The sequence below is a fragment of the Dunckerocampus dactyliophorus genome, chromosome 9 (assembly GCF_027744805.1).
Source record: "Dunckerocampus dactyliophorus isolate RoL2022-P2 chromosome 9, RoL_Ddac_1.1, whole genome shotgun sequence".
Taxonomy (NCBI): Eukaryota; Metazoa; Chordata; class Actinopteri; order Syngnathiformes; family Syngnathidae; genus Dunckerocampus; species Dunckerocampus dactyliophorus.
Window position 1 is genome coordinate 18652788 of NC_072827.1, and position 24128 is coordinate 18676915.

Below are 24128 nucleotides of genomic sequence, written 5' to 3' on the forward strand. Positions count from 1 at the left end.
GGAGAAGATCACATGACTGAGTAAGCTAAGCCCCTGCTCTGGGAACTGGACTGGACCTTCACATCCAACAGATGACTGATTTAGGGTGCACTCACACTGCACCAATTGATGTTGGCATCCTTCTGTTTGAATGTGTTGAATTTGAGCTTTGCTTTTTTTTGTCCACTCCCGATGGCGATGGTTTAAGTCTGCATATTCATTTAATACGACATTGAAGGGGGAGGTTTAACAAACAAAAACACATTCAACCAGTGATAAAGCCTCGTTGTCGGGGAATCCTCACTCACAGTGACAGGTTTTCACCGCTGCGCCGTGCAGGGATTAGAACACTAATATAAAAGATCAAACACTCTGAATCAAACTTACTTATTTGTTGATATGAAGCACACACAACAGTGAACAAATTCATGCTCTGCCTCCTTTCTGCTCCGTTCTCCTTGGGCCGTGAGGTATTCAGGCGCACTCGTAATTACGTGTAAGTGTTAGGCGCTAATTGTTTTTCATTCTTATTCATGTACCCTTATTACAATTAGTGTACCCCTCGGGATACGTGTACCCCACTTTGGGAACCGAAGGTCTACGGTGAGTGTGCCCTTAGTCTGGTCTTGTCCACTTTATCCTCTCCTCAAACCAGCAAGTGTGACCGCAATCATCGCAATGATGATGTTATAAACAACTACAGTGTTCTCTAAATGTGAATAAATACCAAAGAAGAACATTGAAGTGAGACAGTAAAAGCTGCATCCATGTGTCAACAATTATTGAGCAGAATGAGGGGAAATAAGTATTTAATCCCCAACAGTTTACCCCCAATGATAAACTTTTATGGTGGGTTTATTTTAACAGAGACGTCCATAAAAAACATTAAAGTTATGAATTCATTTGTATTTCATTCAGGGAAATAAGTATATGATCCCCACACCAAACAGAGAGAATTCCGGCCCCCACAGACTGGTTATGCGTCCACGACCAACACAAATTAGTCCTGTCCCTTTCGTGGAGTACTAATCTCAACTAGATATGTGGACAAAAGACACCTGTCGCTGTCTCTTTCATCCACCCATCTCCACTTCCGTGAGCAAGACCAAAGAGATGCCACAGGACCTCAGGGACAGGATTGTAGACCTGCATAAGACTGGCATGGAACCTTGGTGAGAGAGAGGCCGCTATTAGTGCAGTATTGCATAAATGGAAGAAGTATAAGATAACGATCGATCGCCCTCGCTCCAGGCAAGAGTTCACCTGGTGGAGTAAGGATGATTGTTAAACAGGTGAGGGACGAGCCCAGAATTCCATTCCATTACGTATTAATGATATCAAGGGAGTTGGGAGCACAGTCAAGAAAAGCATGAGTAGCACATTTTGCTGTAATGGTTGGAGATCCTGCACTGACTGTAAGGTCAAGAAGACACATAGAAGCTTCTGTGGAGTTTGACGATCAACACCTGAATGACTCAGTGGAATCGTGGTGACTACAAGAAGAGTCGGACCTCTTTGCTGGCTAACGAGGGTTTCTCCGCCAAAGAACTAAACCACGTTTTGCTTGGGGACCAAATACTTATTTCAGCTAATCAAATCAAAACGTATTTATAATCTTTATTTTATGTTATTTTTAATATTCTGTCTCTCTGTTACAATAAAACGTACCATCAAAGTTCTGGACTGGTCATATCTTCGTAAGGGGCGCAAACTTACAAATCAGCAGGGGATCGAATACTTACAGTGTTATTCCTACTGTACATGTATATGATATGCAGTATATGTGCGTGTGGCACGTGTGCACGCAGTATGGGGCCGTAGCGGAGCAGCTGGAGCTTCAATCTGTCGGGGGCGGGGTCGGTGGCCCATCGGCAGGAGGTCATGTGGAGCCACATCCCGACACTGAGCGCTCGCTCCGAGCAGGACGGGCGGCTTGGCAGGTCCGACCCGCAACTGACAGCTCTGCTGTGGCCCACTAGACGATGGGAGGTGGAGGGGGGCGGGGGGATGAGGGGGGGCAGGCACTTTGCCAACAGACTGATGGAGCATCAAGGAAAAGTTGAGATGAGTTGAAGAAGTAAACAAGGAAAAAGGCCACTCGTCCATCTTCCATGTTGGAAAATTCCTGGTCCTAGGGTTGGTTCTTCACCTCCTGGTCCTGGTCTTGGTCCCGTCCACATAGGAGGTGAACCCAAATATGAGTATGTGTGTGTGAGTGAAGTGCAGTTAAACAGTAAGTGACGTCAAAGATTGTCCCTATTACAGATGCTCCAGTCAGTCATAGAAGTCTCTTTCATCTCCATCCATTGTTTGCCTGCGTATGTGTGTGCGTGTGTGTGTGTGTGTGTACGTGCGCCTGTGAGTGCTGTCAGTTTGATGGGGCACTGAGGTCACGTCTGAGGGAGTGTTTTTGGCGGTCACCAGTCCAGAGGGGCTGCGGGCCGCTACCATCTGGTCACCAGAGCCAATGTGTACCTGCCACACTCTTGGCCAATGTCCATACCTACACACACACACACACACACACACACGCACACACACACACACACACACACACACGAGTCATGTGAGCCTGAAAGACAGGCTGAGAGCAGATGTCTGTCAAGTACCTCTTCCACTTAATTAAGCATCACCGCAACCCTCGTGCGTGTGTGCGCGTTTGACGAGCATGTTGTCACCAGGAGTGGTGCTGAAGTGCAACTTGGCGTCATCATCGCGCGTGAAAAGAGGCATGAAGGCATGCAAACCGGTTGTGTTTCCGTTCGTCTTTAGTCTTAGTTGAATTGCAGCGTCAGCAGATTGGAAGTGGCGATGTCACGCCGATGCGAAACACTACAGAGTGGAGCTGTGGCGCCCTCTGGCGGAGACCCGGTAGAAGGTTAATTTTTTTTTATTCGTTTCTTTTTGGTTAGCAGATAGCTAGCTAGCTAGCTAGCTAGATATATCGTCATGGACGTAGATGATAGTAAATCTATATTTACGCAACAAAAATGTAAACGCAACTTTTTTATTGCACAAAAGACCTGTCTCTCTCAAATATTGTACACAAATATGTTTAAGTCTGTGTAGTGACCATACTTTGATTCCTGAAAACCAGGACACTCGACCTAATGAGATACTCAAATGCAACTCGTTTACTCGAAGATGCCTTCCGGTACATTTAAAATATATAAGAACTGGGACGTTTTCAGTTTTCAGAATTGTGGACAGATCCTTGCAACATGGGACTGTGCATTATCATGCTGCAACATGTGTGGTTGAGGATGAATGGCACAACAATAGGCCTCGAGATCTTGTCATGGTATCTCTGTGCATTGAAAATGCCATCAATAAAATACACCTGCGTTGCAGATCGAGTGGCCCATGGTGACGGTCGGGTTACGGTATGGGCAATGGCATTTTCAATGCACACGGATGTACACAGATACCAGAGCCTGGTGATGACGGTATCGATATAGACAATAGACGGGTATAGATGTGGATAGACAATATATAGCCACATGACTGTGCAGCGGTGAAAACTTGACACTGTCAGTGGGGATTGTCCCGAAAATTAGGCTTTATTGTTGGTTGTATGTATTTTTGTACTTTGGATACTGTTTTATTATGATTGTTTAACTTTCCCCTTCAATTTGATATTCAATGAATATGCAGACTGAAACCATAACCATCGTGAGTGGACAAAAAAAGTGAAGTTCAATTTCAACCTATTCATACGGAATATGAATATGAATTTATTCCAGCATCAGACTGGAATAAAAGATATGTAGGATGATTACTTATCTATTTATCTGTGCTCATGTGAGCATGCAAAATACACATTTTGGACCTGGAATTACTATAAAATGAATGAAGTAATTATGTTCAATATTTCAAGTTAATTATGATAAAAAGGTTTATGTTTTGAAGTGTGCCGGAGAAGGGGTGCATGGCTCCAGGTCAAATGTCATACGCAAGTGTAAAATGTTTGGGAACCACTGCTGTAGATAGATATGGATGCTATAAAGATAAATATAGATTTATAGATAAATAAATAAATTGATAATAGATGAAAAGGAGGAGGCGGAGTGACCTTGCTCATATTTATTGACAATAGCAAAGGGTACAAAGTCAGACACTAGTTAGCTAGTTGTTGTAACTAATACTAGTACGAGCTGACAAGATCCAGACACCGAGGAGTCTGAGGTTCATGTATGTCTACAAGTGTTAGTCCAAAGCTGGTTCCTGGTGGTCTAAGCTGTCCCGCATCATGATGAAGGTGGCATTCCCGCTAGGGGGCTCAGTGGTCGCATTCAAACAGCTCTATGGACACCGTGTGCTGCTCTGGCAGGGACTTGGCTGCCACAAACAGCATGATGCTGTCAAAGTGGTAGAAGTGGTTCCCTACGATCACGTTGACGCCTTTGGGGCCGCACATGGCGCCTTCCACCTTCTTGAATAACGCAAGGGAACGCTCGTTGGTAGGAACGCGAGGAGAAGCGTCCAGCTCCACGTCGTAAATGTGTTGACCTGTAAGGCAAGACCGCAACTTTGTGGACCAGATTCAGGAAGAACTATGACACGGAACACCTGACGGGATCCCCGTAAGAAACCACTAATTGTTCTGTAGGAGTCTAGCATCAGGTCTGTAGTAGACCAGAGACATTCAGGAGATGAAACAAGCAACAGAAGAAGACTACACAAGAGACTATAGACCAGAATGCAGCAGTGGACAGAAGGATGGACCTTCTGTGGAGTGGACCTGACCTTTGATGAGGTGAGCAATGTGATGGTCCTCGCAGACAAAGGCGGCATCAATGGGGCCGTCCAGGCCCAGCTCCTCCTTTATGGGTTTGGGGAAACCCTCCATGAGGGTGTGAGGATCGCTGACTTTGTAAGCAAACACTTGGTCACCCTGCAAGGAGAAAAACGTCACGGAAAAGACCAGAAAGTAGAGCAGCTAATGGACAGGTCATGTGGCTGACCTTTATCATGTAGAGGTGATTGTGGTAGGAGAAAACGGCGTCCACGTCGTTGTGAACTTCCTTGAAGGCGTGCTCTATTGTATCGGCCGTCAGCGTGTGATTGCCCGCGTATTTGTGGAGGAAATAATTACCTGACCAAGAAACACCGACTTAGCCACGATGCTTCTGGAGAGTTTTGAGGAACTCAGGTCCCACTGAGGACCAGATCACTAAGTTCCAAAGAGACAGTATTGGACACACAAAGATAGTTCCCCTTTGACTCGGCCCCTCTCGAGTCACCGAATCGCATCCTGGCTCCTACATTGTCGTCCATAGCAATATGAGACGACTCCGGTGGATCTCTAACGCTGACCACATGGACCTTAAGTACGTGAGCTCACCTCTGAAGGCGTAAAAGTCCCCGGCGTCGTCGGAAGTGATGGCGTCCAGGTGAACACGACTGCAACGTTCTCGCTCCACGTGGTCGCTGTCCTCACCTGCGACCCACAGCAGCGTTATGCTAATTGCTAAGCATGTCTTTGAGAGCATAGACCATCCAGAGGAGACCAGAGAAGTCTGCTACGGTTAGACTGATATATCTCGTTGACATTCAAAGATATTTTTATTTCTTACTTACCGTACTTAGGGCACTTTGCAAAGAATTCGCTTGCCTCCTTCGGGTATTTTCCCTGGATCTCGCCGGTCGTTTGATCAAACTTGGAGAACATGTGTCCATGGAAACAGTAGTAGTGTCCCATATAGCGGAAAGCAGATGTGCAGTTGGGCATGGACTTGAACTCTTTCTTATCCACAGCCTTGCTCTTCACATGGTAGTGGTAGATGTCATGTCCTGCGGAGAAAAAGAGTGCTGGAAGCTCTTTCTAGTCTTTCCAATGTCCATCAACTTTTTGGGACGTAAGGCGCTAAGCATGGAGCATCTTTTTGAGACCTTTTAAGGCTGTTGGACAAATGAAAACATACCCTTGAAGAAGATGACAGAGTCTTCGTCGCACTCTGGCTTTGGGCACTGGACGGCAGCTTCCAGGTGATCAGGGATTCCTGGGAACACTTCAGAGATGTCCTTGGGATATCCGTCCTCCAGCTTATGCTCGTGGTAGCTGAAGACTTTATTGTCCTGGATGAATGAAAAAGAAGTTTTAAAGGCTGCAGTCCAACATTTGTCCAGCAGAGGACACCTGCACACTAACTGCACCAAATGCTTTAATCTTGAAACTAAGTTCAAGTCAACTTCAGGTTGGTTTCTGGAGCACCTTGGTCCCGTGTAACAGTTTTAGCTTTGCGGTCTTGCGTCAACTCGCTCACCACCAAAGACTGAACTTGAGGAAGGAGACACTACCAAGAAGAAGAACATGCGGTCGTGATCGGTGGGGCTGTCCTCGTAGTGCATGCGGAAAGCGGCGTCCACATGTCCCACGTGGTGATCATCGTCCAACTCGGCGAAGGTCTCGTTGGACATCTCTGCCTTGCCATCGAATCCCTTGAACAAGAAGTGACCTGGAAAGAAGTGGCGTGCGTGCGATACACGTGTTTTTATTCTTTTTTTTTCCCCAGAAATCTTCTTTTTCTCTTGTTTCTTTTTACATCATGTCTCCGCGTGCGTTTGTTTTTTGTCCAATCAGATTTCAGTTTTTATTGTGATGTGATAGTGGCGGTATTAAGCGATTGTCGCCCCACTGAAGGCCCAGATACCGAAATGCAACGCCCTGTGGAACACCTGCAGTTGAACTGAAGGCGACCAATGCGTGTCCCACCTTTGAAAAAGTAGGGTATGCCGTCCTCGTTCACTGCCGCAGCATCCATCTCCAGGCCGTGGCAGCGGTCTGGAAGCTCTTCATGACTGTAAAAGAAAAAAAAATGTCTTACATCGTTAAGACATGTCATATTTGTCTAGAAGCTTCTTTGGGACATATTGTGGCATTTACATCTGAAACACTTGTTGCTAGGCAGAATTTATAGGACTAGAAAGTCTTTCTGACTTGCAAAGACACTATAAATCACATCACGGCTCTCTTTAAAGTGAGGACATGTCTCGAAGGGATAGCAGAAAAGACAAACTCACTGGTCGGCATGTGCCAGCGCTAAGGCCAGACACACACACAGGAAGTTGACGAGCAGGTTCATGGCGAGCAGGATCGGACCAAAGGTGACTTGTTGCTGGGCGCATCAGTTGTTTATAAGGCGGCGAGGACGTGAGTACGCCAGCAGGGGGTGGAGCCAGACATGCTGTTAGGGTCTAGCATCTTGGACTGATGTGAACTCACGGAACTGGAACGATCAATACACACACCACCACACACCCACGCGCATGCACACGCTCACACTGAAGTACTTGGAATTTGAACACCTTTCAGATAATTCCACATCCACATGTGATGATGTTACATTATGATATACATCTAATAAAACTACTTCCTTGACTGATTGGCAGGTAAAGGTTGTAGCTGAAGTCTGGACACATAAAATACATACATTATAAAAAAACAGGTTCAATTAATAAATAGCACTTTATTAATAAATAAAATAATAATAATTAACATTTAAACGTTACACATGCAAAGTATTGCACATAATAGTACAAAAAATACAATTCATTACATGAAAGAGAAGAAAGCATACATTTGTATTATTTATTTATAATTAAATATACAGTATATACTGTATATAAATTAAACAAATGTAATTCGTTTTTTTATTGTTTTATTGTACACACTTGTATAAAATAAACATAATATACATACATTGCACATTATCAATGAATGATAGTGGTGACTAGTTCAGGGTGCACCCCGCCTCTCGCCCAAGTCAGCTGGACAATTGCGACAGAAAATGAATGAATGAAATTAAGAATATACATCATTTCAAAATATATGAATTGTTACATTAAATTATTTTTTTAAGTATACTTATAGTAATAAGAATATGCTTAAATTGATACACCAAATGAAGGAAAATCAGTATTTATATTGTACATATAAAATACAATTAGATATTTATTAGATACTTGTACTGTATATATATGTTTGTATAATTGCATATCTTGCTACTAAAATTGCATGTGTGAGTTTTGGGCTGTTTCCAGACTTTAGGAACAACCTGTAACTCCAAAGGTCCACAGTGAGAGGTCACTAACCAAACGAGCTAGCAGGGTCAAACACAAGCTGCATGACATTGTTGTATAATGTCTGCACAGTGGACATTAACCTCAGACTATTATTGGATGCTTCACATGTCCTAAATTCTGGATCAGTTGAGGGGACAGTCAACATTTGCCACCGGTTGAGCTAATTGACTTTACTGGGGGGGACATGGGGGCAAAGATGCCACGTGACCAAGCTCTCGGGTGGAATTTTCTCCTCAACATGTACAGTATGCATTTTGTATAGAAAATAATTAAAACTAACTAATAATGGTATTCCAACAGCCTAGACAACACCGGTGGATCTCTAACGCTGACCACATGGACCTTAAGTACGTGAGCTCACCTCTGAAGGCGGAGTTGGCAGGCCTATTTGTCGCTCTCTGGGAGGTGAGGGCACTGAGATGATAAAACATTTTTTTCAAAATGTTCTCTCCATCGACCGGCAGTCTGAAAGATCGAATAGCAGCTCACGATCGACGGGTTGGCGACCCCTGCTGTACATAAAATCCACTCGACCATTAGATAAAATACATTAAAAGCATTGACAGAAAAAACAAGTTAAAAAAAATGTAAAAGATCAATAAATACATTACCACTGCTTCCAATCAAAACACTAGTTCTTAAAACACCAAAGGCCCCTAGAGGTATTTTTACCCTCATGATTACTCTGTATAAACTATAAATATGAAAACAAAAAGCTCACATTTCAGCTGCACAAAGCATCTGGCCCTTGAACTCACCACAGCGACTCGTCTGTGGTGTCTTTGCGGGTTGTAGGAGTTCACGCCAGTGCGACTTTGAACAAAGACGCTGAGGTCGTGGGGTTGTTTGCTCGATTGCCACGACGACTCTTAATGCTCTCACTGCCTTTCATCAAGTGCAAACACACTGCAGTTTGAATGAGGTTACGTCGTAGACGCCTGCCTTCATTGTTTACTAGACACAGATAATTCATGTTTAATGCTTGTGGATAACTTGTTCAGTGATATAAATGGGTAGCTGGTTATTGGTTGATAATAATAATAATAATAATAATAATAATAATAATAATAATGAGAATCATAAAAATGATAATAGTCACACTAGTAATAACAATAATGACACTAATAATTCTGACGATACAAACTAAATATGTTTGTAACAATAATGACAACAATAATAATAGTAATAATTAAAATAAAAACAAATACTACTAGTAGTAATAATGACCCACCAAATGGGTCAGCAATTTAAAGCTGTTCTGCAGAAATGGAGGTTGATCAAGCCTAGGCAGTTGCTGCAACTAATTCCTCCAGGTGTTCCAAGTTCTGGAGTACTTACTACTTCCTCTGTCTGCATAAAACCAGTGTTCAGAACGCACTGTGGTACAATACCCTCGTGAACACCAGTTGAATAGAACTGTACTGGAGAAAGTCATTTGTTGCTACAATAATGGCAGGAAAAAACTTTTGACTGGTAGTGTATATAAATAATAGGGCTGTCAAATGATTACATTTTTTAATCAGATTAATCACGGTTTTCAAATTAATTAATCGTGTTAGGAGACGAGTTAAGAGATGGCACACTCTATTTACCTAAAACTGCTTTCTTTAATAGCAGAATATTTGAATCAAACTTTAACTGTGTTATTATGAACAATGAGGAGTTGTGTTCAAAGACACTACGTCATTTAAGTTGAATTCACAAGTTTTGAGTGAATTTTATGCGATTTCGAGCACTCTTAAATGCAGCAAATTGTACTTCCGCATTAAGAGTTACCAAGTGAGTGATTAGAATATCCACTTATTGACTTTCATTGCATTTCTCTTCATGTAGACCACCCATCTACGCGTAGTCTCTATTGTTGTTGTTAGTTGTTGTGATGTTCGGAGTGTCCCTGAATGCATCTCACGGTCTGTCTCGTGACAATGAGGAAGTGTCGTTGCAATGACGAATGCAGTGGAGACGTTTTTGTTTGGAGCCGGAGAAACATATGCTGTGTTGGAATTGCACTGCTGTTGATGTGTTCAGGTCAGAATAAAGTTATAAAAGAGAGTCAGACACTGTGTGACTCTGTGGGGCCGCTACACTGCCGCCGTTTGACGTCATAACAGAGCCGTGGCTTGCCGTGATGCGTAAGCGTTACCTAATTGTAATATCTAATACATAATAGCAGCTACCGTAGCAGCAGAAGACATGTTGGAGGGACAGCATTTTCTCATCAAGACGAAAGAGGGCGCTGTCCTTCCAAAGGAAGCTGCAACAACAAGCTAGGGTCAAAGTTCACCTGCTGGCACGGTGTGTCACTTACTCCGTTTGACCACCAGGTGACGCCAAAGTTGTCCTGGTCCAGTCCAGAAAAGACACGTCCTAAAAGGAAGACGTTATAAATCTGTGATGACGTCATCAGACAGACAGGAAAAGTTTATTTTAAAAAAAAGGAAATAAAATAATAGAAAATAAAATAAGTCACAATGTGGAGAAAGAGTGAGTCAACATTTAACATTTTTATGTACAGGAGAAATATCTTTTTTTAAAGTCACGTGATCACGCTCGCATTTGCTTGAGTGTGTCTTTCATACGAGTGACGAGACTTTTGCGCTCCTGTGACGACGAGGATGCTGAGGACGAGCGTAGCTGATGAGGACTCCCACTCAGGTAAAAAAACCCAAAAACACACATTTAAAAGTCATTAATTGTACTTTTTACGGTACTGATAAATGCGTCTCGCCGTGGAGAGTAGTGAGACAAGCGGTGTCACCAGTGAAGCAGGCGCTGCCAAATACTGAGACGGTGTGCACAGATCCAGCACGAATGTTCACTTTTGCAAGCCTAAATGTTAACAAAGCTGAAAGATGAATCTTTAAAACAGTCAGTCTGTTTGTGTCTTTTCTTAGGAGAATATCTAAATAAATAGATGTTTAGACGATATCCAGCTTTTACAATTATTATGGAACTGCATGAAAAACCAACATTCTGCTATCTCATCTTTATTTTCGCCTCTTCAAGTCACAATCATAAAAAACACGTCAATGTTTTACTTTTCGTAGTAATAAAACTAATAAATGTGCACATCTTGATCTAGCACAGGGCGTCTGGAATTAAACCCCATAGTATTATTCTAACATTGGTAGAATAGATCTAGTAAAACTGACTGCAAGATAGCAGTTTAGGTCTACACACTTACAGGAGACACCAGCAACCAGGTGCAAAACAAGCACAACCATGAAAACATGCAAAGAAGGTGACATATTCACAACAATAATAACAATCACGACCGTAATATTGTGTTGTGAGGCGTATGATTAGTTTTACTGGCAGTAAAAAGCGTCAACACACTACAACACAAGCTAGCGCGTCAGCTAGGAAGCAGCACTGCATTAGCCACCATAAGCACCAGGCTGGCTACTGTGGAGCATATTAGCAGGAGAAATGTAGAGTGACTTACTGCCACGTTGGCAAGCTTCTCCACGGTTGAATGTCTTTTAAAGTAACATTTGTCCCCGAAGTTTGCCGATCTGATGAAGCGAATGGTGTCATTTAGAAATGCGAACGAGCTTGCTCGCCTCGAGTGTTCCAGCAAAAGCCTTCAACACAATGAGCGGGCATAATCTAAAAAAAATTAGGGCTGTCAAAAATAACACGTTAACGGCGACAACTAATTTATTTCATGAATTACGTTACATTTTTTAGTGTAATTAACGTATGCGCACCAGAACAAGCATGTCTCTCTGTTATGACAGCAGACGGATCCGTCGTCATAGGCACATATTCTTATCACCTTATAACAAGGTTTAAAGTGTGATTCAAGTGTTCTGCTACTATTAGAGAGACTGGTGTTAGACAAATACATTTTTAGACTTGTGTGCTACCTTTTAGCTTGATTGACACATTCAGTTCATTTGGAGCTATTAATACATATAAATATATACAATCCTGTCCTGTCATTTATCTTTCTGTTAATTAAATACAGTAAAAATGGGCGTATTTCAGACATAGTTACTAATGGTGATTAATCATGATTAATTCGTTTAAAAACTCTGATTAATCTGATTAAAATTTGTAATCATTCATAAAATATATATCAAACAACAGCAGTTCATCCAGAACTGGACCATAGCAGTTGGGAAAGCAGTGGAGTGATCATCTGGTGTGGACGTCCCTTGCGCTGCCTCCTCCAGACCCGGAAGAACTGCCGAATTTATTTTTAAATTGTAAATATTCCACTATTCGAGTACACATCTAACACGGGGAATATGCCTTTCAATGTTATTTTTCACAGCGGAAATAATAAGACTAACACGTGTTTTGGTGTCATGAGCACTTTAAGGCCTTTTACCAAAAACGCTAGCCAAAGATCCTCTTTATGGCAAGAGAGCTATGCTGTTTTTAAGCACCAGTCGCAAAAAATGCTCATCTAAGACCCTCTGTATACAGGTCCACTCTACTGTTTTTAAGGACCTACTACCAAAAACATTAGTCACAGGAAATAATTGAGAACCACTGCTATATAGTGAGACAGGCCGCCATATAGCGATAGAGATATGCCGAATAGTGGGACTGGTGGTACACAGTGACGCAGACACTGCCACATTGTGAGACAGGTGAGCTGGTCACATGGTGTCAGCATGTAGGAAGTGACCTGATGAGCATCTTGCTAAAAAGTCCAGCGAGCTGTTAGACGTGATCCGACAGGACGTCAACATCAGAAATGACAAGAATGTCAACAACTTGTCCCCCTGGTGTCACTTTTCTCCATCCTACGGCAAAGCCACACACACGTCTTCATCTTGTGTGTGCGTGTGCACTCATTAGCATGCAAGCCATTAGCCACTTAGTCACAGAGGTCTCTGACATTCCATGAAGAGGTGCAGCATATTCACTTTCAACGAGGTGACACTGTGGGGCTCCCACCAGGCCTTATTGTCATCAAGGAGACATGCCCAGCACACAATGTCCTGCTTTTAAGAGTTTGGATGAGTTAGCTTCATAAAAAGGCTCAAAATGTGTTAGCATGTGCCCTGCAGGTGACCCTTCACTCTGAGGGATGCACCACGTCGTGGACGTACGGCGCCTCTCGGCAACATGTCCTGACAAGTGTAGGTGGGGGGTGGAGCCAGCAGAGGGAACCAGAAAAACCAGAGTGGAGGAAGGTGTGTGTTTGGGGGGGTGGAGCTAGAGTGTGTCAGCGCTGAAGCAGCACTTAAAGGTGCAGTTTGAGGTTGACGGTGAAGGTCTTCAACAGAAACTAACGTGCGGCCATTTCCTGTCTTCACTTGCCCCTCCCCCTCTCCCGCAGACCCTTGCCCATGACCCCACAGCATGGAGCATCAAAGGCCGACCTCCTGTTGAGCCTCGCAGGTGTGAACCAGCTGACCCAAGCAGGAAGCTGCAGGCCAGAGGATCATGGGACTTGTGGCCACAGGCCCTGAGGTAAAAGGTCAATGAGTAGCTCCAGCCTGCTCCGGGGTCGCCGCTTCTACTGCCGGGAATGGGCCCTGGACAAGCTGCGGCGCTGTCTGGATGCCCGCTCCGTGCCGGGTCAGCCTCCGGGATTGCTGGTGATGGGGGGCCCCGGCGCCGGCAAGACCGCCCTGTGCACCGAGGCGGTGTGGCCCACCTCCGAGGCCGGACATGTGGCCGGGCTGGCGCCGCGATGCCTGGCCTGGCACTTCTGCCAGCGGGAGGCACAAGGGAGCATGACGGTGTGGCGCTTCGTACTCGGCCTGGTGGACCAGCTGAGGGCGTCATCGCTGCTCCCGCCAGAATATTGCAGTCATCTCGAAGAGCCTGTTGCGGCATCCTCGCTGGACCCCCTCAGCTGTCAGAAAGCCCCCGACGACACCTTTAAGAGGTTGGTGTGATGACATCATTGTTCACTAGCAGCACATCTGAGCTAGCTTAGTAGCCACTTGATTAGGGCCACCAACGTGCTGCATTCAGGCGTAGCCAGGAAAGCTACCTGCTTTGAGTTTGGTGCATCAGGTCGAATGACTTGCACTCAGGTGACTTGTGTGTGTGTGTGTGTCATCACACCGTCATGTTGTTGACTTCCACATGAGCCTGAGGAGGCCTGAGGTTGCTGAACCTGTGACCTCTTGACCTAGCGGCACACACTGGACACGCTGGACCACTGTTGTTTTTAACAAATGACTGCAAAAACGCAAGTCAAAGATTCTCTACGTGACAGGAGAGCTCTTCATTTTTAAAAGCGTAACGCCAAAAAAAGCAAGTCAAAGATACACATCTGATCAAAACCTTAAGATTAGTTGAAAAATTGCTAGTATTAGCATTTTGCACATTTGGATCTTAATGAGGTTTTAAGTAGAGCTACAATATGCAAAAGCAAGAAGGGGGAGTGAGACAAAAAGCATTTTGGAAAAGTAATTTATTGAAAACAACAATTAAACTGAAATAGGCTGTTTATCACCTGATCACACATAATACATACTGTATATATATATATATATATACACTACATATATATATGTATAGATACACACACAGTATATATACATAAGAGTGGTGTGAAAAAGGGTTTGCTAAACCTAAACCTAATAACTTTGTTCAGTACTACGAGCAACTGACTTTATATCACCTGCCAAGTCACCGGCAGTGACCGACGCAACATGAGCAGTTAACAGCTCTGTCTTGTCAAATGCACCGCGTACGTAACGAAACAAGTTTCAGGTCAGGACTTTGACTGGGCCACTCCAATGTCTTCATTTTGGTTTTTCTTCAGCCATTCAGAGGTGGACCTGCTGGTGTGTTTTGGATTATTGTCCTGATACGTAATGAACGGCTGCTGGCGGGAGCGGCTCTTTAAGCAAAAAGAAAGTCAAAATGTAAGAAGTGTGTGTGAGACGAGGGCAGGGCAGTACATTTCAGGAGTTCCAGTGGGTTGAGTCACCGTTGCAAAGGTGTGTGCGTGTGTGTGTGTGTGCTGATTGTGCTCTTTCCAATGCAATGTGGACAAAAGTATTGGGACCATGTGATAACACCCTGCCCCATTTATAGTCATCCCAATGGGGCTCGTGGTTTGACAGCTGTGGACGAGAACTTGGTCAACTGGCTGACAGATAAATGCCAATCTCTCTTCACGTTTTCTTCATGCTTCACTCCCTGGAGATGTCCCAATACTTTTGTCCATGTGATGTACTTGTGGCTAACTGTAGCACCTCTCAGGTTTGTCAGTAGGTTTAAAAAAAAAAAAAAATTTTGCTCACCCACTCCGGTTTTGTGTCCACAGAGCAGTCTTGGACCCCCTGCTGGCCCTTCCCCCACCTGCGCAGACGCTGATGCTGCTGGTGGACTCCATGGATGTGGGCTACCAGGGAAGTCAAGCAGGCGGGAGGAGCCGCTCCATCCCAGAGCTCCTGGCGGCCCATCAGCACCTCCTGCCCAGCTGGCTTCTTCTGGTCTGCTCAGTGCGGCGCCACAACAAGACCATGTGCAAGATGTTTTCAAGTAGGAAGACTCGGTCGTCCTTGCTTCTTGTGAAAGTCGTGCCAGGGTTTCAAAGATCTGGGTTGTCTATTTTTGTCTGGCAGGTTTTCGTAAACTGTGCCTTGATGATCTGCGGAGGCCCGACCCAGTCCACGATGTGCAGCAGTACATCCTGTGCCGCTTGGACAATGAAGGGGCGCTGCGACGTCAGCTGACCCCGGACACGGCGGACATGTTGAATCTGCTTCACATCAAAAGCGGCGGCTGCTTCCTGTTCCTGGAGCGGGTACTGGATGGGGTGGCCGCAGCCGTCATAGGTCTCCGCGAGATCCGGGACATTCCGGGAACTCTGAATGGCCTCTACCTGTGGCTGTGCCAAAGACTATTCCCCCGGGGGCTCTTTGGCTACGTCAAGCCCCTCCTCAATGTCATCCTGGCCGCCCCCACACCCCTCACGCCTCAGCAGCTGTTCATGGCACTGTGGACCCACAACAACTTGCTCAGTGTCCAGGACTTCCAGAACAAACTAGGAACCCTCTCCCCTCTCCTCGTCGACGGTCCCGAGGGCAGCAAATTACTTTTTCATGGCAGCTTTGCAGAGTGGCTGACGGATGTCAAGTACTGCACTCAAAAGTACCTGTGCAGCCGGGCCGAGGGTCACAGCATGCTTGCCATGGTTCTGACACTGCGGGGACCCCTGCTGGACTTGGAGGAAACCATCCAGCTCGGGACACATTTAATTTGCTCTGGTCACCATAAGGATGACCCCTCCCTTCTGGCACTGTGGATGATCTGGGCTGGCGTGCCTGCTTTGAACAGCAGCGGCACCCTCGCCACGTCACTAACTCAAGCACCAGTTCTGACCCAGCAGAGAGTCTTTCAGCTTTTGAAGAGGAGTGGACTGCTTTCTGCAGCTGATCTACCTAATGCAGACTATAGCCTGGGAGTGCATTGTGCTCGTGAAGAAACAAACTGTTGGCCGTCTGTGAACCGGCTCAGTTCTACAGATGGACAGACCTTGCTTGCCACCGCGGCCCTCGAGGGTTCCGCAAATGTAGTCCAGTTTCTGCTGACGCGTGGAGCCGATCCTCTCATCAGCGACTACCAGGGTCAAACAGCGCTGACGTTGGCCGCCAGGCAGGGTCACATTAGCGTACTGCATGTACTGCTGGATTGGGCACGAGCCCGGGATAAGGGGACCGTTATGAAAATGATGGAGCATGTAGACAATGACGGCTGGACAGCACTGCGGTCGGCGGCCTGGGGGGGACACAGCGAAGCCATCAGGCTTCTGCTAGATGCGGGCGCAGAAGTGGATGGCTGTGATGCAGAGGGCCGCACCGCACTCAGGGCTGCGGCCTGGGGGGGACACGAAGAGACAGTTCTCATCCTGCTAGACTACGGGGCACAGGTGGATAAGGCTGACCGCAAAGGTCGCACTCCCATGATTGCAGCCGCCTACATGGGACATCATGAGGCGGTGGAGGTGTTGCTGGACCACAACGCAGAAGTCGACTTGCCTGACGGAGATGGGCGCACTGCTCTGTCAGTCGCTGCCCTCTGTGTCCCGACAGCAGCAGGGGTCAAAGGTTACTGTCAGGTAGCAAGTCTCTTACTGGAACGTGGAGCCCAACCCGGACACAGAGACCACGATGGAATGACTCCATTGCTCCTTGCGGCCTATGAGGGCCATGAGGACATCGTAGAGCTCCTGCTGGACACTGGCGCAGACGTTGATGAGACTGCAGGCCCTGATGGTGCTGCCCCTGTGGCGGCGGCTGTGACCCCACTGCTGGCAGCTGCAGCAATGGGACACATGAAGACGGTGTCTCGGCTCCTTTTTTGGGGTGCAGCTGTGGATGCCATCGATTACGAAGGCAGGACGGCGCTCAGCCTGGCAGCGGCGCAAGGAAACACAGAGGTTGTACGAGCCCTCCTCGACCGAGGCCTTGATGAAAACCACAAGGACGACCTGGGATGGACGCCACTACACGCTGCAGCCTGCGAAGGCCATAGAGCTGTGTGCGCTGTGCTAACTCAGCAAGGCAGCATGGCGCGAGTCGGCGAGATGGACATCGAAGGCCGCACGCCGCTTATCCTGGCGGCTCAGGAAGGACACCTGAGTGCAGTCAGATTGTTGCTGGACAGACGCTCGCCCATTGACCACAGGGCCTACGATGGACATTCTGCCTTGAGCGCCACCCTCCTGGAAGGTCACGCTGAGGTGGCTGAGCTGCTAATGCGACGAGGAGCTGACACTGATGTCCGTGACGCAGAAGGACGACCTCTGCTGTACCTTCTGGTTTTGGAAGGTCGGCTTGACATGGCTACTCTGCTCATAGAGAAAGGGGGGGTGCCCATGGAATCCCGAGACTCAGAGGGCCGTACAGCCTTGCACGTGGCCGCCTGGCAGGGAAGTGTGGACATGGTGGACTTGCTCCTGAAGCACGGGGCCAACCCCAATGCACAAGATGCAGAGGGGAGGCCACCGTTGCATTCTGTGGCCTGGACAGGACGCCTGGATATCGGGCGCCATCTTCTGGCAGCGAGCGGCATCAACATAGACCTCGCTTGCCACCAGGGAGCGACAGCTCTGAGTATCGCAGCCCAGGAAGGACAGACGAATGTCGTCTCAGTGTTCCTGGAGCGAGGTGCGAACCCCAACCATGTGGACCAATATGGTCGCACTCCCATGAAAGTGGCAAGGAAGCATGGACATGCGCATGTGGTCTGCCTCTTAGAGCGCTTTGGAGCCAAACCATGCCCAGGTGTGCTGCCCCGAGCTTGCATTGTCTCTAATGCCAAAGCCAACAAGATATCCTCCTCAAACATTTCAGGCCGTAATGGAGGTGAAGCTGTGAACTCGTCGTCCTCGTCTTCTCTAGGCTCCACTGCAGAACGCTTCCACTCCACCCACAGCTCCCAGACGTCATCCACCGGATGCTCCATGGCCACCACGCAAACGGTCCCGGCCGACAGTCTCAGCTTTATCCAGCAGATCCAGCAGCATTCGCTGCCCCGCAGCCGCAGCCGCCCCTCCACACTCCCCCCACCGGGGGGCTCAGGCGCGGGCAGTAATCGGAGGCCTCCCAAAAGTAGCCCCCCACCGACCCTCTGCATTGTGACCGCCATGGTCCACAATTGTGAGTGGCCTCCAAAGGACTCATCATATGGACTGGACTATCAGGACAAAATGAACCAGCAGAACCTAAGCCGAACGACTGGTGCTAAAACTGTAAATGGTGCCCCTGCTGGATTCCCATCCAAGATCCAGGGTCCACACCAAAGGGAGGCTTGGGATCCTCCACCCAAACGCAACAGCCTGTCGCCCGCTCACTTTAGCTTTAGCCCAGTGTCACCCTCTAGTGCCTCGCCAAGGGACGTGGTCTCAATGAAAACCTCAGACCCCCAGCTGAACCTCAAACAGGCCATCAAGCTGCAGTTTGAGGGTCCCACCAGCGCAGCTTTGTACAAGAGAGAAACCCCCCTGTGAGCACCCCCAAGACAGGGTCGGACTACCTAATGCTAATACAGAAAATAAACTACATGACCAGTCAAGATATTGTAATAATTCATGTAAAGGCTTTTGGTTGATTAACAATAATGACTTATTTTATTATTATTTGGGGCAAAAATGTTTGTTGAGCAGCGCTCACACACCCCCACACACACACACACACACACACACACACAAAGGCCTTACTTTGTCATCAGGCTAGTTCTGTTTTGTCTTTTTTTGTGTTATTCTAATTTATTTGAATGGATTTGAGACTGAGCCAGTAACTCTGAATAATGATGTTATTAGCTATCGTAATCATAACAACATGTCAGGGAACACATAACACTGATGTTCATGTTGCCTTTTTGTGTATTGTATCATACTGTTTGTAATATTTTCACCACCTTGTTTGACTACGTGACAAACTATGCACCGCAGCAAATTAAAAGCCAACACATGATTAAATGAGATGATGCATATGTACACACTTTGATACCTTTTGTTGTCAGTGTAGGTCAATATATGCTAAGCTGTCAGGAAAAAACATATTAACTTAGTGCTATAGGTGATAAAGCAAATTAGTGTTACATCTAATATAGTATATCTCATTAATAATGATTTCATTTTTTTTTGTGTACGCCCAGGGCCAATAAAAAAGTGAGCTATGTTGCACTTTGGACATTTGTGTTTTACAGTAAATATCTGTGAAGAGGTGCTCAGACGTGTAGTTAGTTGTTGGCTGTGAGCAGGCAACATTAGTTTAAAATGCTCCTTCCTGTCCTTGTTTTTGCATCACTCCTCCACTGTCAAACAGCGCCCACATCAGGTGGGAATGTTGTCATAGAAACAACTCATTATCATTAAAAATTAAAGCACCAACTCACCAATGAACAAAGAAAAACATCGACATCAGACGGATAAAAAGACTCCTAAAGGGTGTAAAGAAAAAAACATGAAAAACATGTAAGGAACCCTAAAAGATACAAAGCAAAAAAAGTGTGAAGGAGTAAAACAGATGGAGTGTTAATAATAAACACTGACGGCGCGAAAGTAAGACATTTCAAGACGTAAGGAAACATGTAAAGATTTTAAAAAGATGCAAAAGGGGAGAAGGAAACATCTGCTGAGGAAACATGAAGCATGCTGGAGAACAATGAGGAAACAGGATAGTTGACAGGAAACAGGAAGCATCATTCAGCGCGTGTGGGTCACCTAGCAACCAGAACTAAGCAGCAAGATCACTTTCATCAGGCACACATTGAGCCCCGCAACATAAAGCAAAAATGAAACTGCCTCCACTTATCTGATCTGAACCACGCTAAAATCACATCTGAGTCAGGAACAATTCTAAGCCAGAACCGGAATTTCAAGAACCAAACCATATGCGAACACCTCAACCACATGTGAACCAGACCAGTAGCACAGCCTAAACACCATCTGAACCATTTCTGAAAACGGGCCCAATTTAAACTCAAACCACATGCAAACCTGAGTTTAACAAAGAAAAACGTAGCAAATTGCTTGGATTTTGATAGTTTTAATTCAAGCCACAGCAGGAACACTCATACATTTCAAAAATGGCATTGGGGTTGTGGTGACTGATATTCTACTTTGTAGTTATTTTTTTTAATGCAAGTCATTGATGAATATTTGTAATCAGCTTCATGTATGGCAGGGGTGTCCAAAGTGCCACCTGTTGGCCATTTTTGTCCCGCAGCTCGATTTTTTTATTGGTCCTTGGCATATTGTAAAAATAAAATGAATTCATTATGCATAAGCATATATTGAAATACACTGGATTAGTTTTAGCATCTTTATTGTACAAAACGTATCAAAGTGGCCACCACATGCTTTTAATCTTTCTGTATGCGACCCTCGATGGAACAAGTGTGGACACCCCGATGTACGGTCAAGCTTACCGCCTTAAAAGGCACAGACGCTCAGAAACACACAGGTCTAAACTTGAAAATGTTATTTTGGTCAACTTAAATCAATAAAAAAAGCAGGTGGGATTAAATGTAAATCAATCAAACGTGTATTTCAGTGATTAAATAGCATCGTCATGGTGTCATAGGGGATGCCTCGACTCTGATATTTCTTTAGTGTTGATTGGCCATGTACTGGTAGACCTTCACACAGTGGTTCATGCTGTCACACACAGCGAGATGGCCCTCTGGCAGCAGTGTAATCCCACGTGGACTACTTAAACCCTGGGTCACTAACGTCCACCCCGCTCCGTATGTCGGGTACACCAGGACCCTGTGGGTTTCCCCCCAGTCGGCCACCAGCACGCTGCCCTTAGAGTCGATACAGACACCCCAGGGGCAGTGCAGGACAGGCCCCATGGCCGAGCACACCCCCAGAACTCGTACTGTGCTCCAGCCTGGCTCCAGGACTTTGATGCAGGGCACACGGCCTGTTTCTGTGCCTCTCTCAGACACGGCGACCATTCCTGAGCTCACGCAAGCTGCCACCAAGTAAGGCCGGTGGAATCCAGTCACGATGGTGCGCTCTAAACGTGAACCAGTCTTATAGTCCAGCTTTAAGGCGATGAGGGTACCTTTACGGATATCAGCTACCAAGAACTCGTCCAACTGTGTCACCGTCACACCCCTGGGAGCCTCCAGCTCATCTTTTGCAGAGCCCAAACCTGACCCTCCGAAGGTCTGAAGGAGTCGGCCGTGTCGGTTGAACACCAGTAGAGATCGCTCCGCTGCACAGCTCAGTGCGATTAGGCCCTTGCTGTTGACTGCTATGTCAAAGAAATTCCTGCATCGCCTGGCCAAGCCCTCAGAGTTCGGGGATGTGATTTGCTGGAGGACATTGCCCCGAGGGTCTGTGACCTAGGCCAAGAGTTTAAAATCAGTTTAAGCACACATAACTGCCTTTGCTTGATCACAAATACACAGAAACCTCTAAAGTGCAACACTTCAGAATTGTAGTAACATTTTCAGTAGAAATACATTGCACAAAATGTCCTTGTTCAAACCGTCCACGCATTCCACCTGAAAGTCAGCATGTGTCAGCTCTTTTTTTCTTTTCGCAACTGTGGACTGGTGTCTAGTCAGTCACAGGACATATGAACACAAACACAAATTATTTGTTTGAAATCAGAAGTTGACCATCGTGTTGGACTTTAGAGGTTCCTGTTTCCTGGCTGCTACATTCCACAAACCTGAACACGAGCATTCCCACAGTCCACGATGAAGAGCTGCCCATGTGGTGTGCAGTAGATACCACTCGGCAGGGTGAGGTCCGCCCGACCTGACCCTTGCTTCCCAAACTGGTGGATTGGAAGGCCTTCCCTTGGTGTGAACCAAGAAGATTCTCCTTCCTCCTGCACTCCTGCCAGAGCTAGACCTCGGCCTCTTTTGGGCTCATGCAAGGATACATCTAAGACAGACAGAGAGAGAGACCTGCCGACTAGCGGCTGAGTCGAGTCGCTAGTTGGGACCTGATATGACACCGCCTGTCCCCTGTCAAACACCCCCAGTTCCCCACTGGGAGGCGGCGAAGATGAGCTGAAGTTGCTGCAATTGACTGTCCAAGCTCCCACACGTTCATTCGGCCCAGCGCTGATCAGGGGGCGTGTCCTGTGAGTCAAGTCCACAGCAGACTTCGACAGGCGCCCGTTGTAGCTCAGAGAGCTTCTGTTCACACCGTAGTCACGAGAAGGGCCGACCACAAAGGTGTAGCTGGAGTCCAGGCTGTCCGCTGGTGAAGGTGCTCGACCGGAATCGCAGAGTGTCCCGAGGGAGTGCTCATCCGAGGACTGGCTGAGGCATGAGTGAGGACGTCCTCGAGTGGTGAGGTCCAGGCAGCTGTGGCTGGCTGCAGGCTCCCTCTGCCTCCTCCTAGGAGATGACAGAGATCTCTTTCCAGCCCTCCGAAATCCACTGCCTGGATTGGGCTTTCCATTGGCCGCACCCTGGTTATCTAAATTTACAGCATGAGGAGGACCAACATGTACCCGACTCCCCTCAGGTGAGGAGACAGCAGGTGGTGTCCTCTTGTTCCTGGGAGCGAGGAGTTCGCTATTGCTGCTTATTGACCAATCATATTCTCTGCTATCAGTCTTAAGGACAGTTGGAATATTTTCCCCACATGATGATTCGGGGGATTTTAATCTAGACGACGGTTCCAACTTTGGAGGCCATTTATGGGTCAAGGAAGTCATTGGCTCCTCTTCTGCTTCTGGGTCACACGAGTAAGACAAGCTAATTTTTTTGACCGTTGAGTCTTTTGTGGATGTCCATCCCTGTTCCTCTGGGCATCTATCTTCTCTGAGAATTTGGTGACTCGTCTCAGCAGACGGCATCTCCTGAGAATGGAGAGCACACAGCTGCCCGTGCGGACCACATGCTCCGGCATGCAGAGATATATTCTGGTCCTGCACTCTGATGTCTCCAAAGGTGACAGCGTTTGGTTGGGAGCTGGGCTTGAAGGTCACTTTCTTCAAGGAAACAGAAACTTCCCAGGGTTGGAGGAACTCCGCAACCTCCTTCAGCAAGAGATTCTGGTTTGGAGATGCTTCCTGAATTCGCTGCTGAAGGATAACCAATTTTCTGAGTCTTTGGTCCAGCAGGGACTGGCTGACTCTGGCTGCTGCTACATTCTCCCTCTGGACCTGCTCCAGGTGCTGCTGAGTATCACGATGGTCCTGCTCTACCCGCTCCAGCAGGCGGCGCTCCTCTCTGCGAGCTCCCAGGATGGCGCGCTCTACCCCCCGTTTCACAGAGTCCGTCTCGGTGGCGTGGCGCTCCTGCAGACGATGAAGCTCCGCCTCGGCCTGGGCAAGATCATATTGTGCCCATGTCGCCCAGCTTGTCGGGAGCTGGGGCTGGTGGGCAGGGCCGTGGGCTGCAACAGGAGAGGCGGGGTTGCTCGGCAAACGACTTCCTGGAATCATGATGGATTATCTAACAGTGACTTTCTGGAAACAACAAAGATGGCGGAAGGGAAGATGAATGCATACAAACAACAATCAAAAACTGAAGAGATTATGATATGATTAAGATGACTTTCTGGGATCATTCTTGCCATTTGCATTCTGCTATGGAGGAGGTTCCAGGTGACTCAAAATGTCAAAATAGGAATATACCTTCTTGTAGCCACACCTTTA

The 24128-nt window shown here is 46.7% G+C and overlaps 3 protein-coding genes across 4 annotated transcripts; 1 reads left to right on the top strand and 2 right to left on the bottom strand.

Moving 5' to 3' along the window:
• The first annotated feature begins 2755 nt into the window (after positions 1-2755).
• Positions 2756-21028, top strand: ankrd50l (ankyrin repeat domain 50-like). 2 transcript variants are annotated; one of them, XM_054787678.1, is made up of 6 exons: positions 2756-2857; positions 10580-10719; positions 13089-13214; positions 13361-13915; positions 15311-15528; positions 15612-21028. In XM_054787678.1, exons 4-6 carry the CDS (start codon positions 13506-13508, stop codon positions 18998-19000), a joined length of 4017 nt encoding a protein of 1338 aa, XP_054643653.1. In that variant the 5' UTR covers positions 2756-2857; positions 10580-10719; positions 13089-13214; positions 13361-13505; the 3' UTR covers positions 19001-21028. The 2 variants fall into 2 exon arrangements, with proteins under 2 accessions (XP_054643653.1, XP_054643652.1); XM_054787677.1 differs by lacking the exon at positions 13089-13214.
• hpxa (hemopexin a) lies at positions 4048-7166 on the bottom strand. Its single transcript, XM_054787679.1, has 9 exons — positions 7003-7166; positions 6695-6780; positions 6280-6437; positions 5904-6057; positions 5560-5772; positions 5324-5419; positions 4944-5074; positions 4726-4873; positions 4048-4488 (listed from the first exon to the last, which is right to left on the bottom strand). The coding sequence occupies exons 1-9, from the start codon at positions 7062-7064 to the stop codon at positions 4259-4261; spliced, it is 1278 nt and encodes a 425-aa protein (XP_054643654.1). The 5' UTR covers positions 7065-7166; the 3' UTR covers positions 4048-4258.
• On the bottom strand, positions 20582-23915 carry LOC129187339 (uncharacterized). The gene is made up of 2 exons (XM_054786457.1): positions 22182-23915; positions 20582-21849 (listed from the first exon to the last, which is right to left on the bottom strand). The coding sequence occupies exons 1-2, from the start codon at positions 23913-23915 to the stop codon at positions 21106-21108; spliced, it is 2478 nt and encodes an 825-aa protein (XP_054642432.1). The 3' UTR covers positions 20582-21105.
• Between the last annotated feature and the right edge of the window lie 213 nt (positions 23916-24128).

Coding starts and splice junctions, on each gene's coding strand:
- ankrd50l (XM_054787678.1), top strand. CDS start 13,506: ATGAGTAGCTCCAGCCTGCTCCGGGGTCGCCGCTTCTACTGCCGGGAA. Junction 13,916..15,310: donor CCCGACGACACCTTTAAGAG/GTTGGTGTGATG, acceptor TTGTGTCCACAG/AGCAGTCTTGGACCCCCTGC. Junction 15,529..15,611: donor CATGTGCAAGATGTTTTCAA/GTAGGAAGACTC, acceptor TTTGTCTGGCAG/GTTTTCGTAAACTGTGCCTT.
- LOC129187339 (XM_054786457.1), bottom strand. CDS start 23,915: ATGATTCCAGGAAGTCGTTTGCCGAGCAACCCCGCCTCTCCTGTTGCA. Junction 21,850..22,181: donor GTGGGAATGCTCGTGTTCAG/GTTTGTGGAATG, acceptor CTCTTGGCCTAG/GTCACAGACCCTCGGGGCAA.
- hpxa (XM_054787679.1), bottom strand. CDS start 7,064: ATGAACCTGCTCGTCAACTTCCTGTGTGTGTGTCTGGCCTTAGCGCTG. Junction 5,773..5,903: donor CTCTGTCATCTTCTTCAAGG/GTATGTTTTCAT, acceptor TTTTCTCCGCAG/GACATGACATCTACCACTAC. Junction 4,489..4,725: donor CATTGCTCACCTCATCAAAG/GTCAGGTCCACT, acceptor CTTGCCTTACAG/GTCAACACATTTACGACGTG.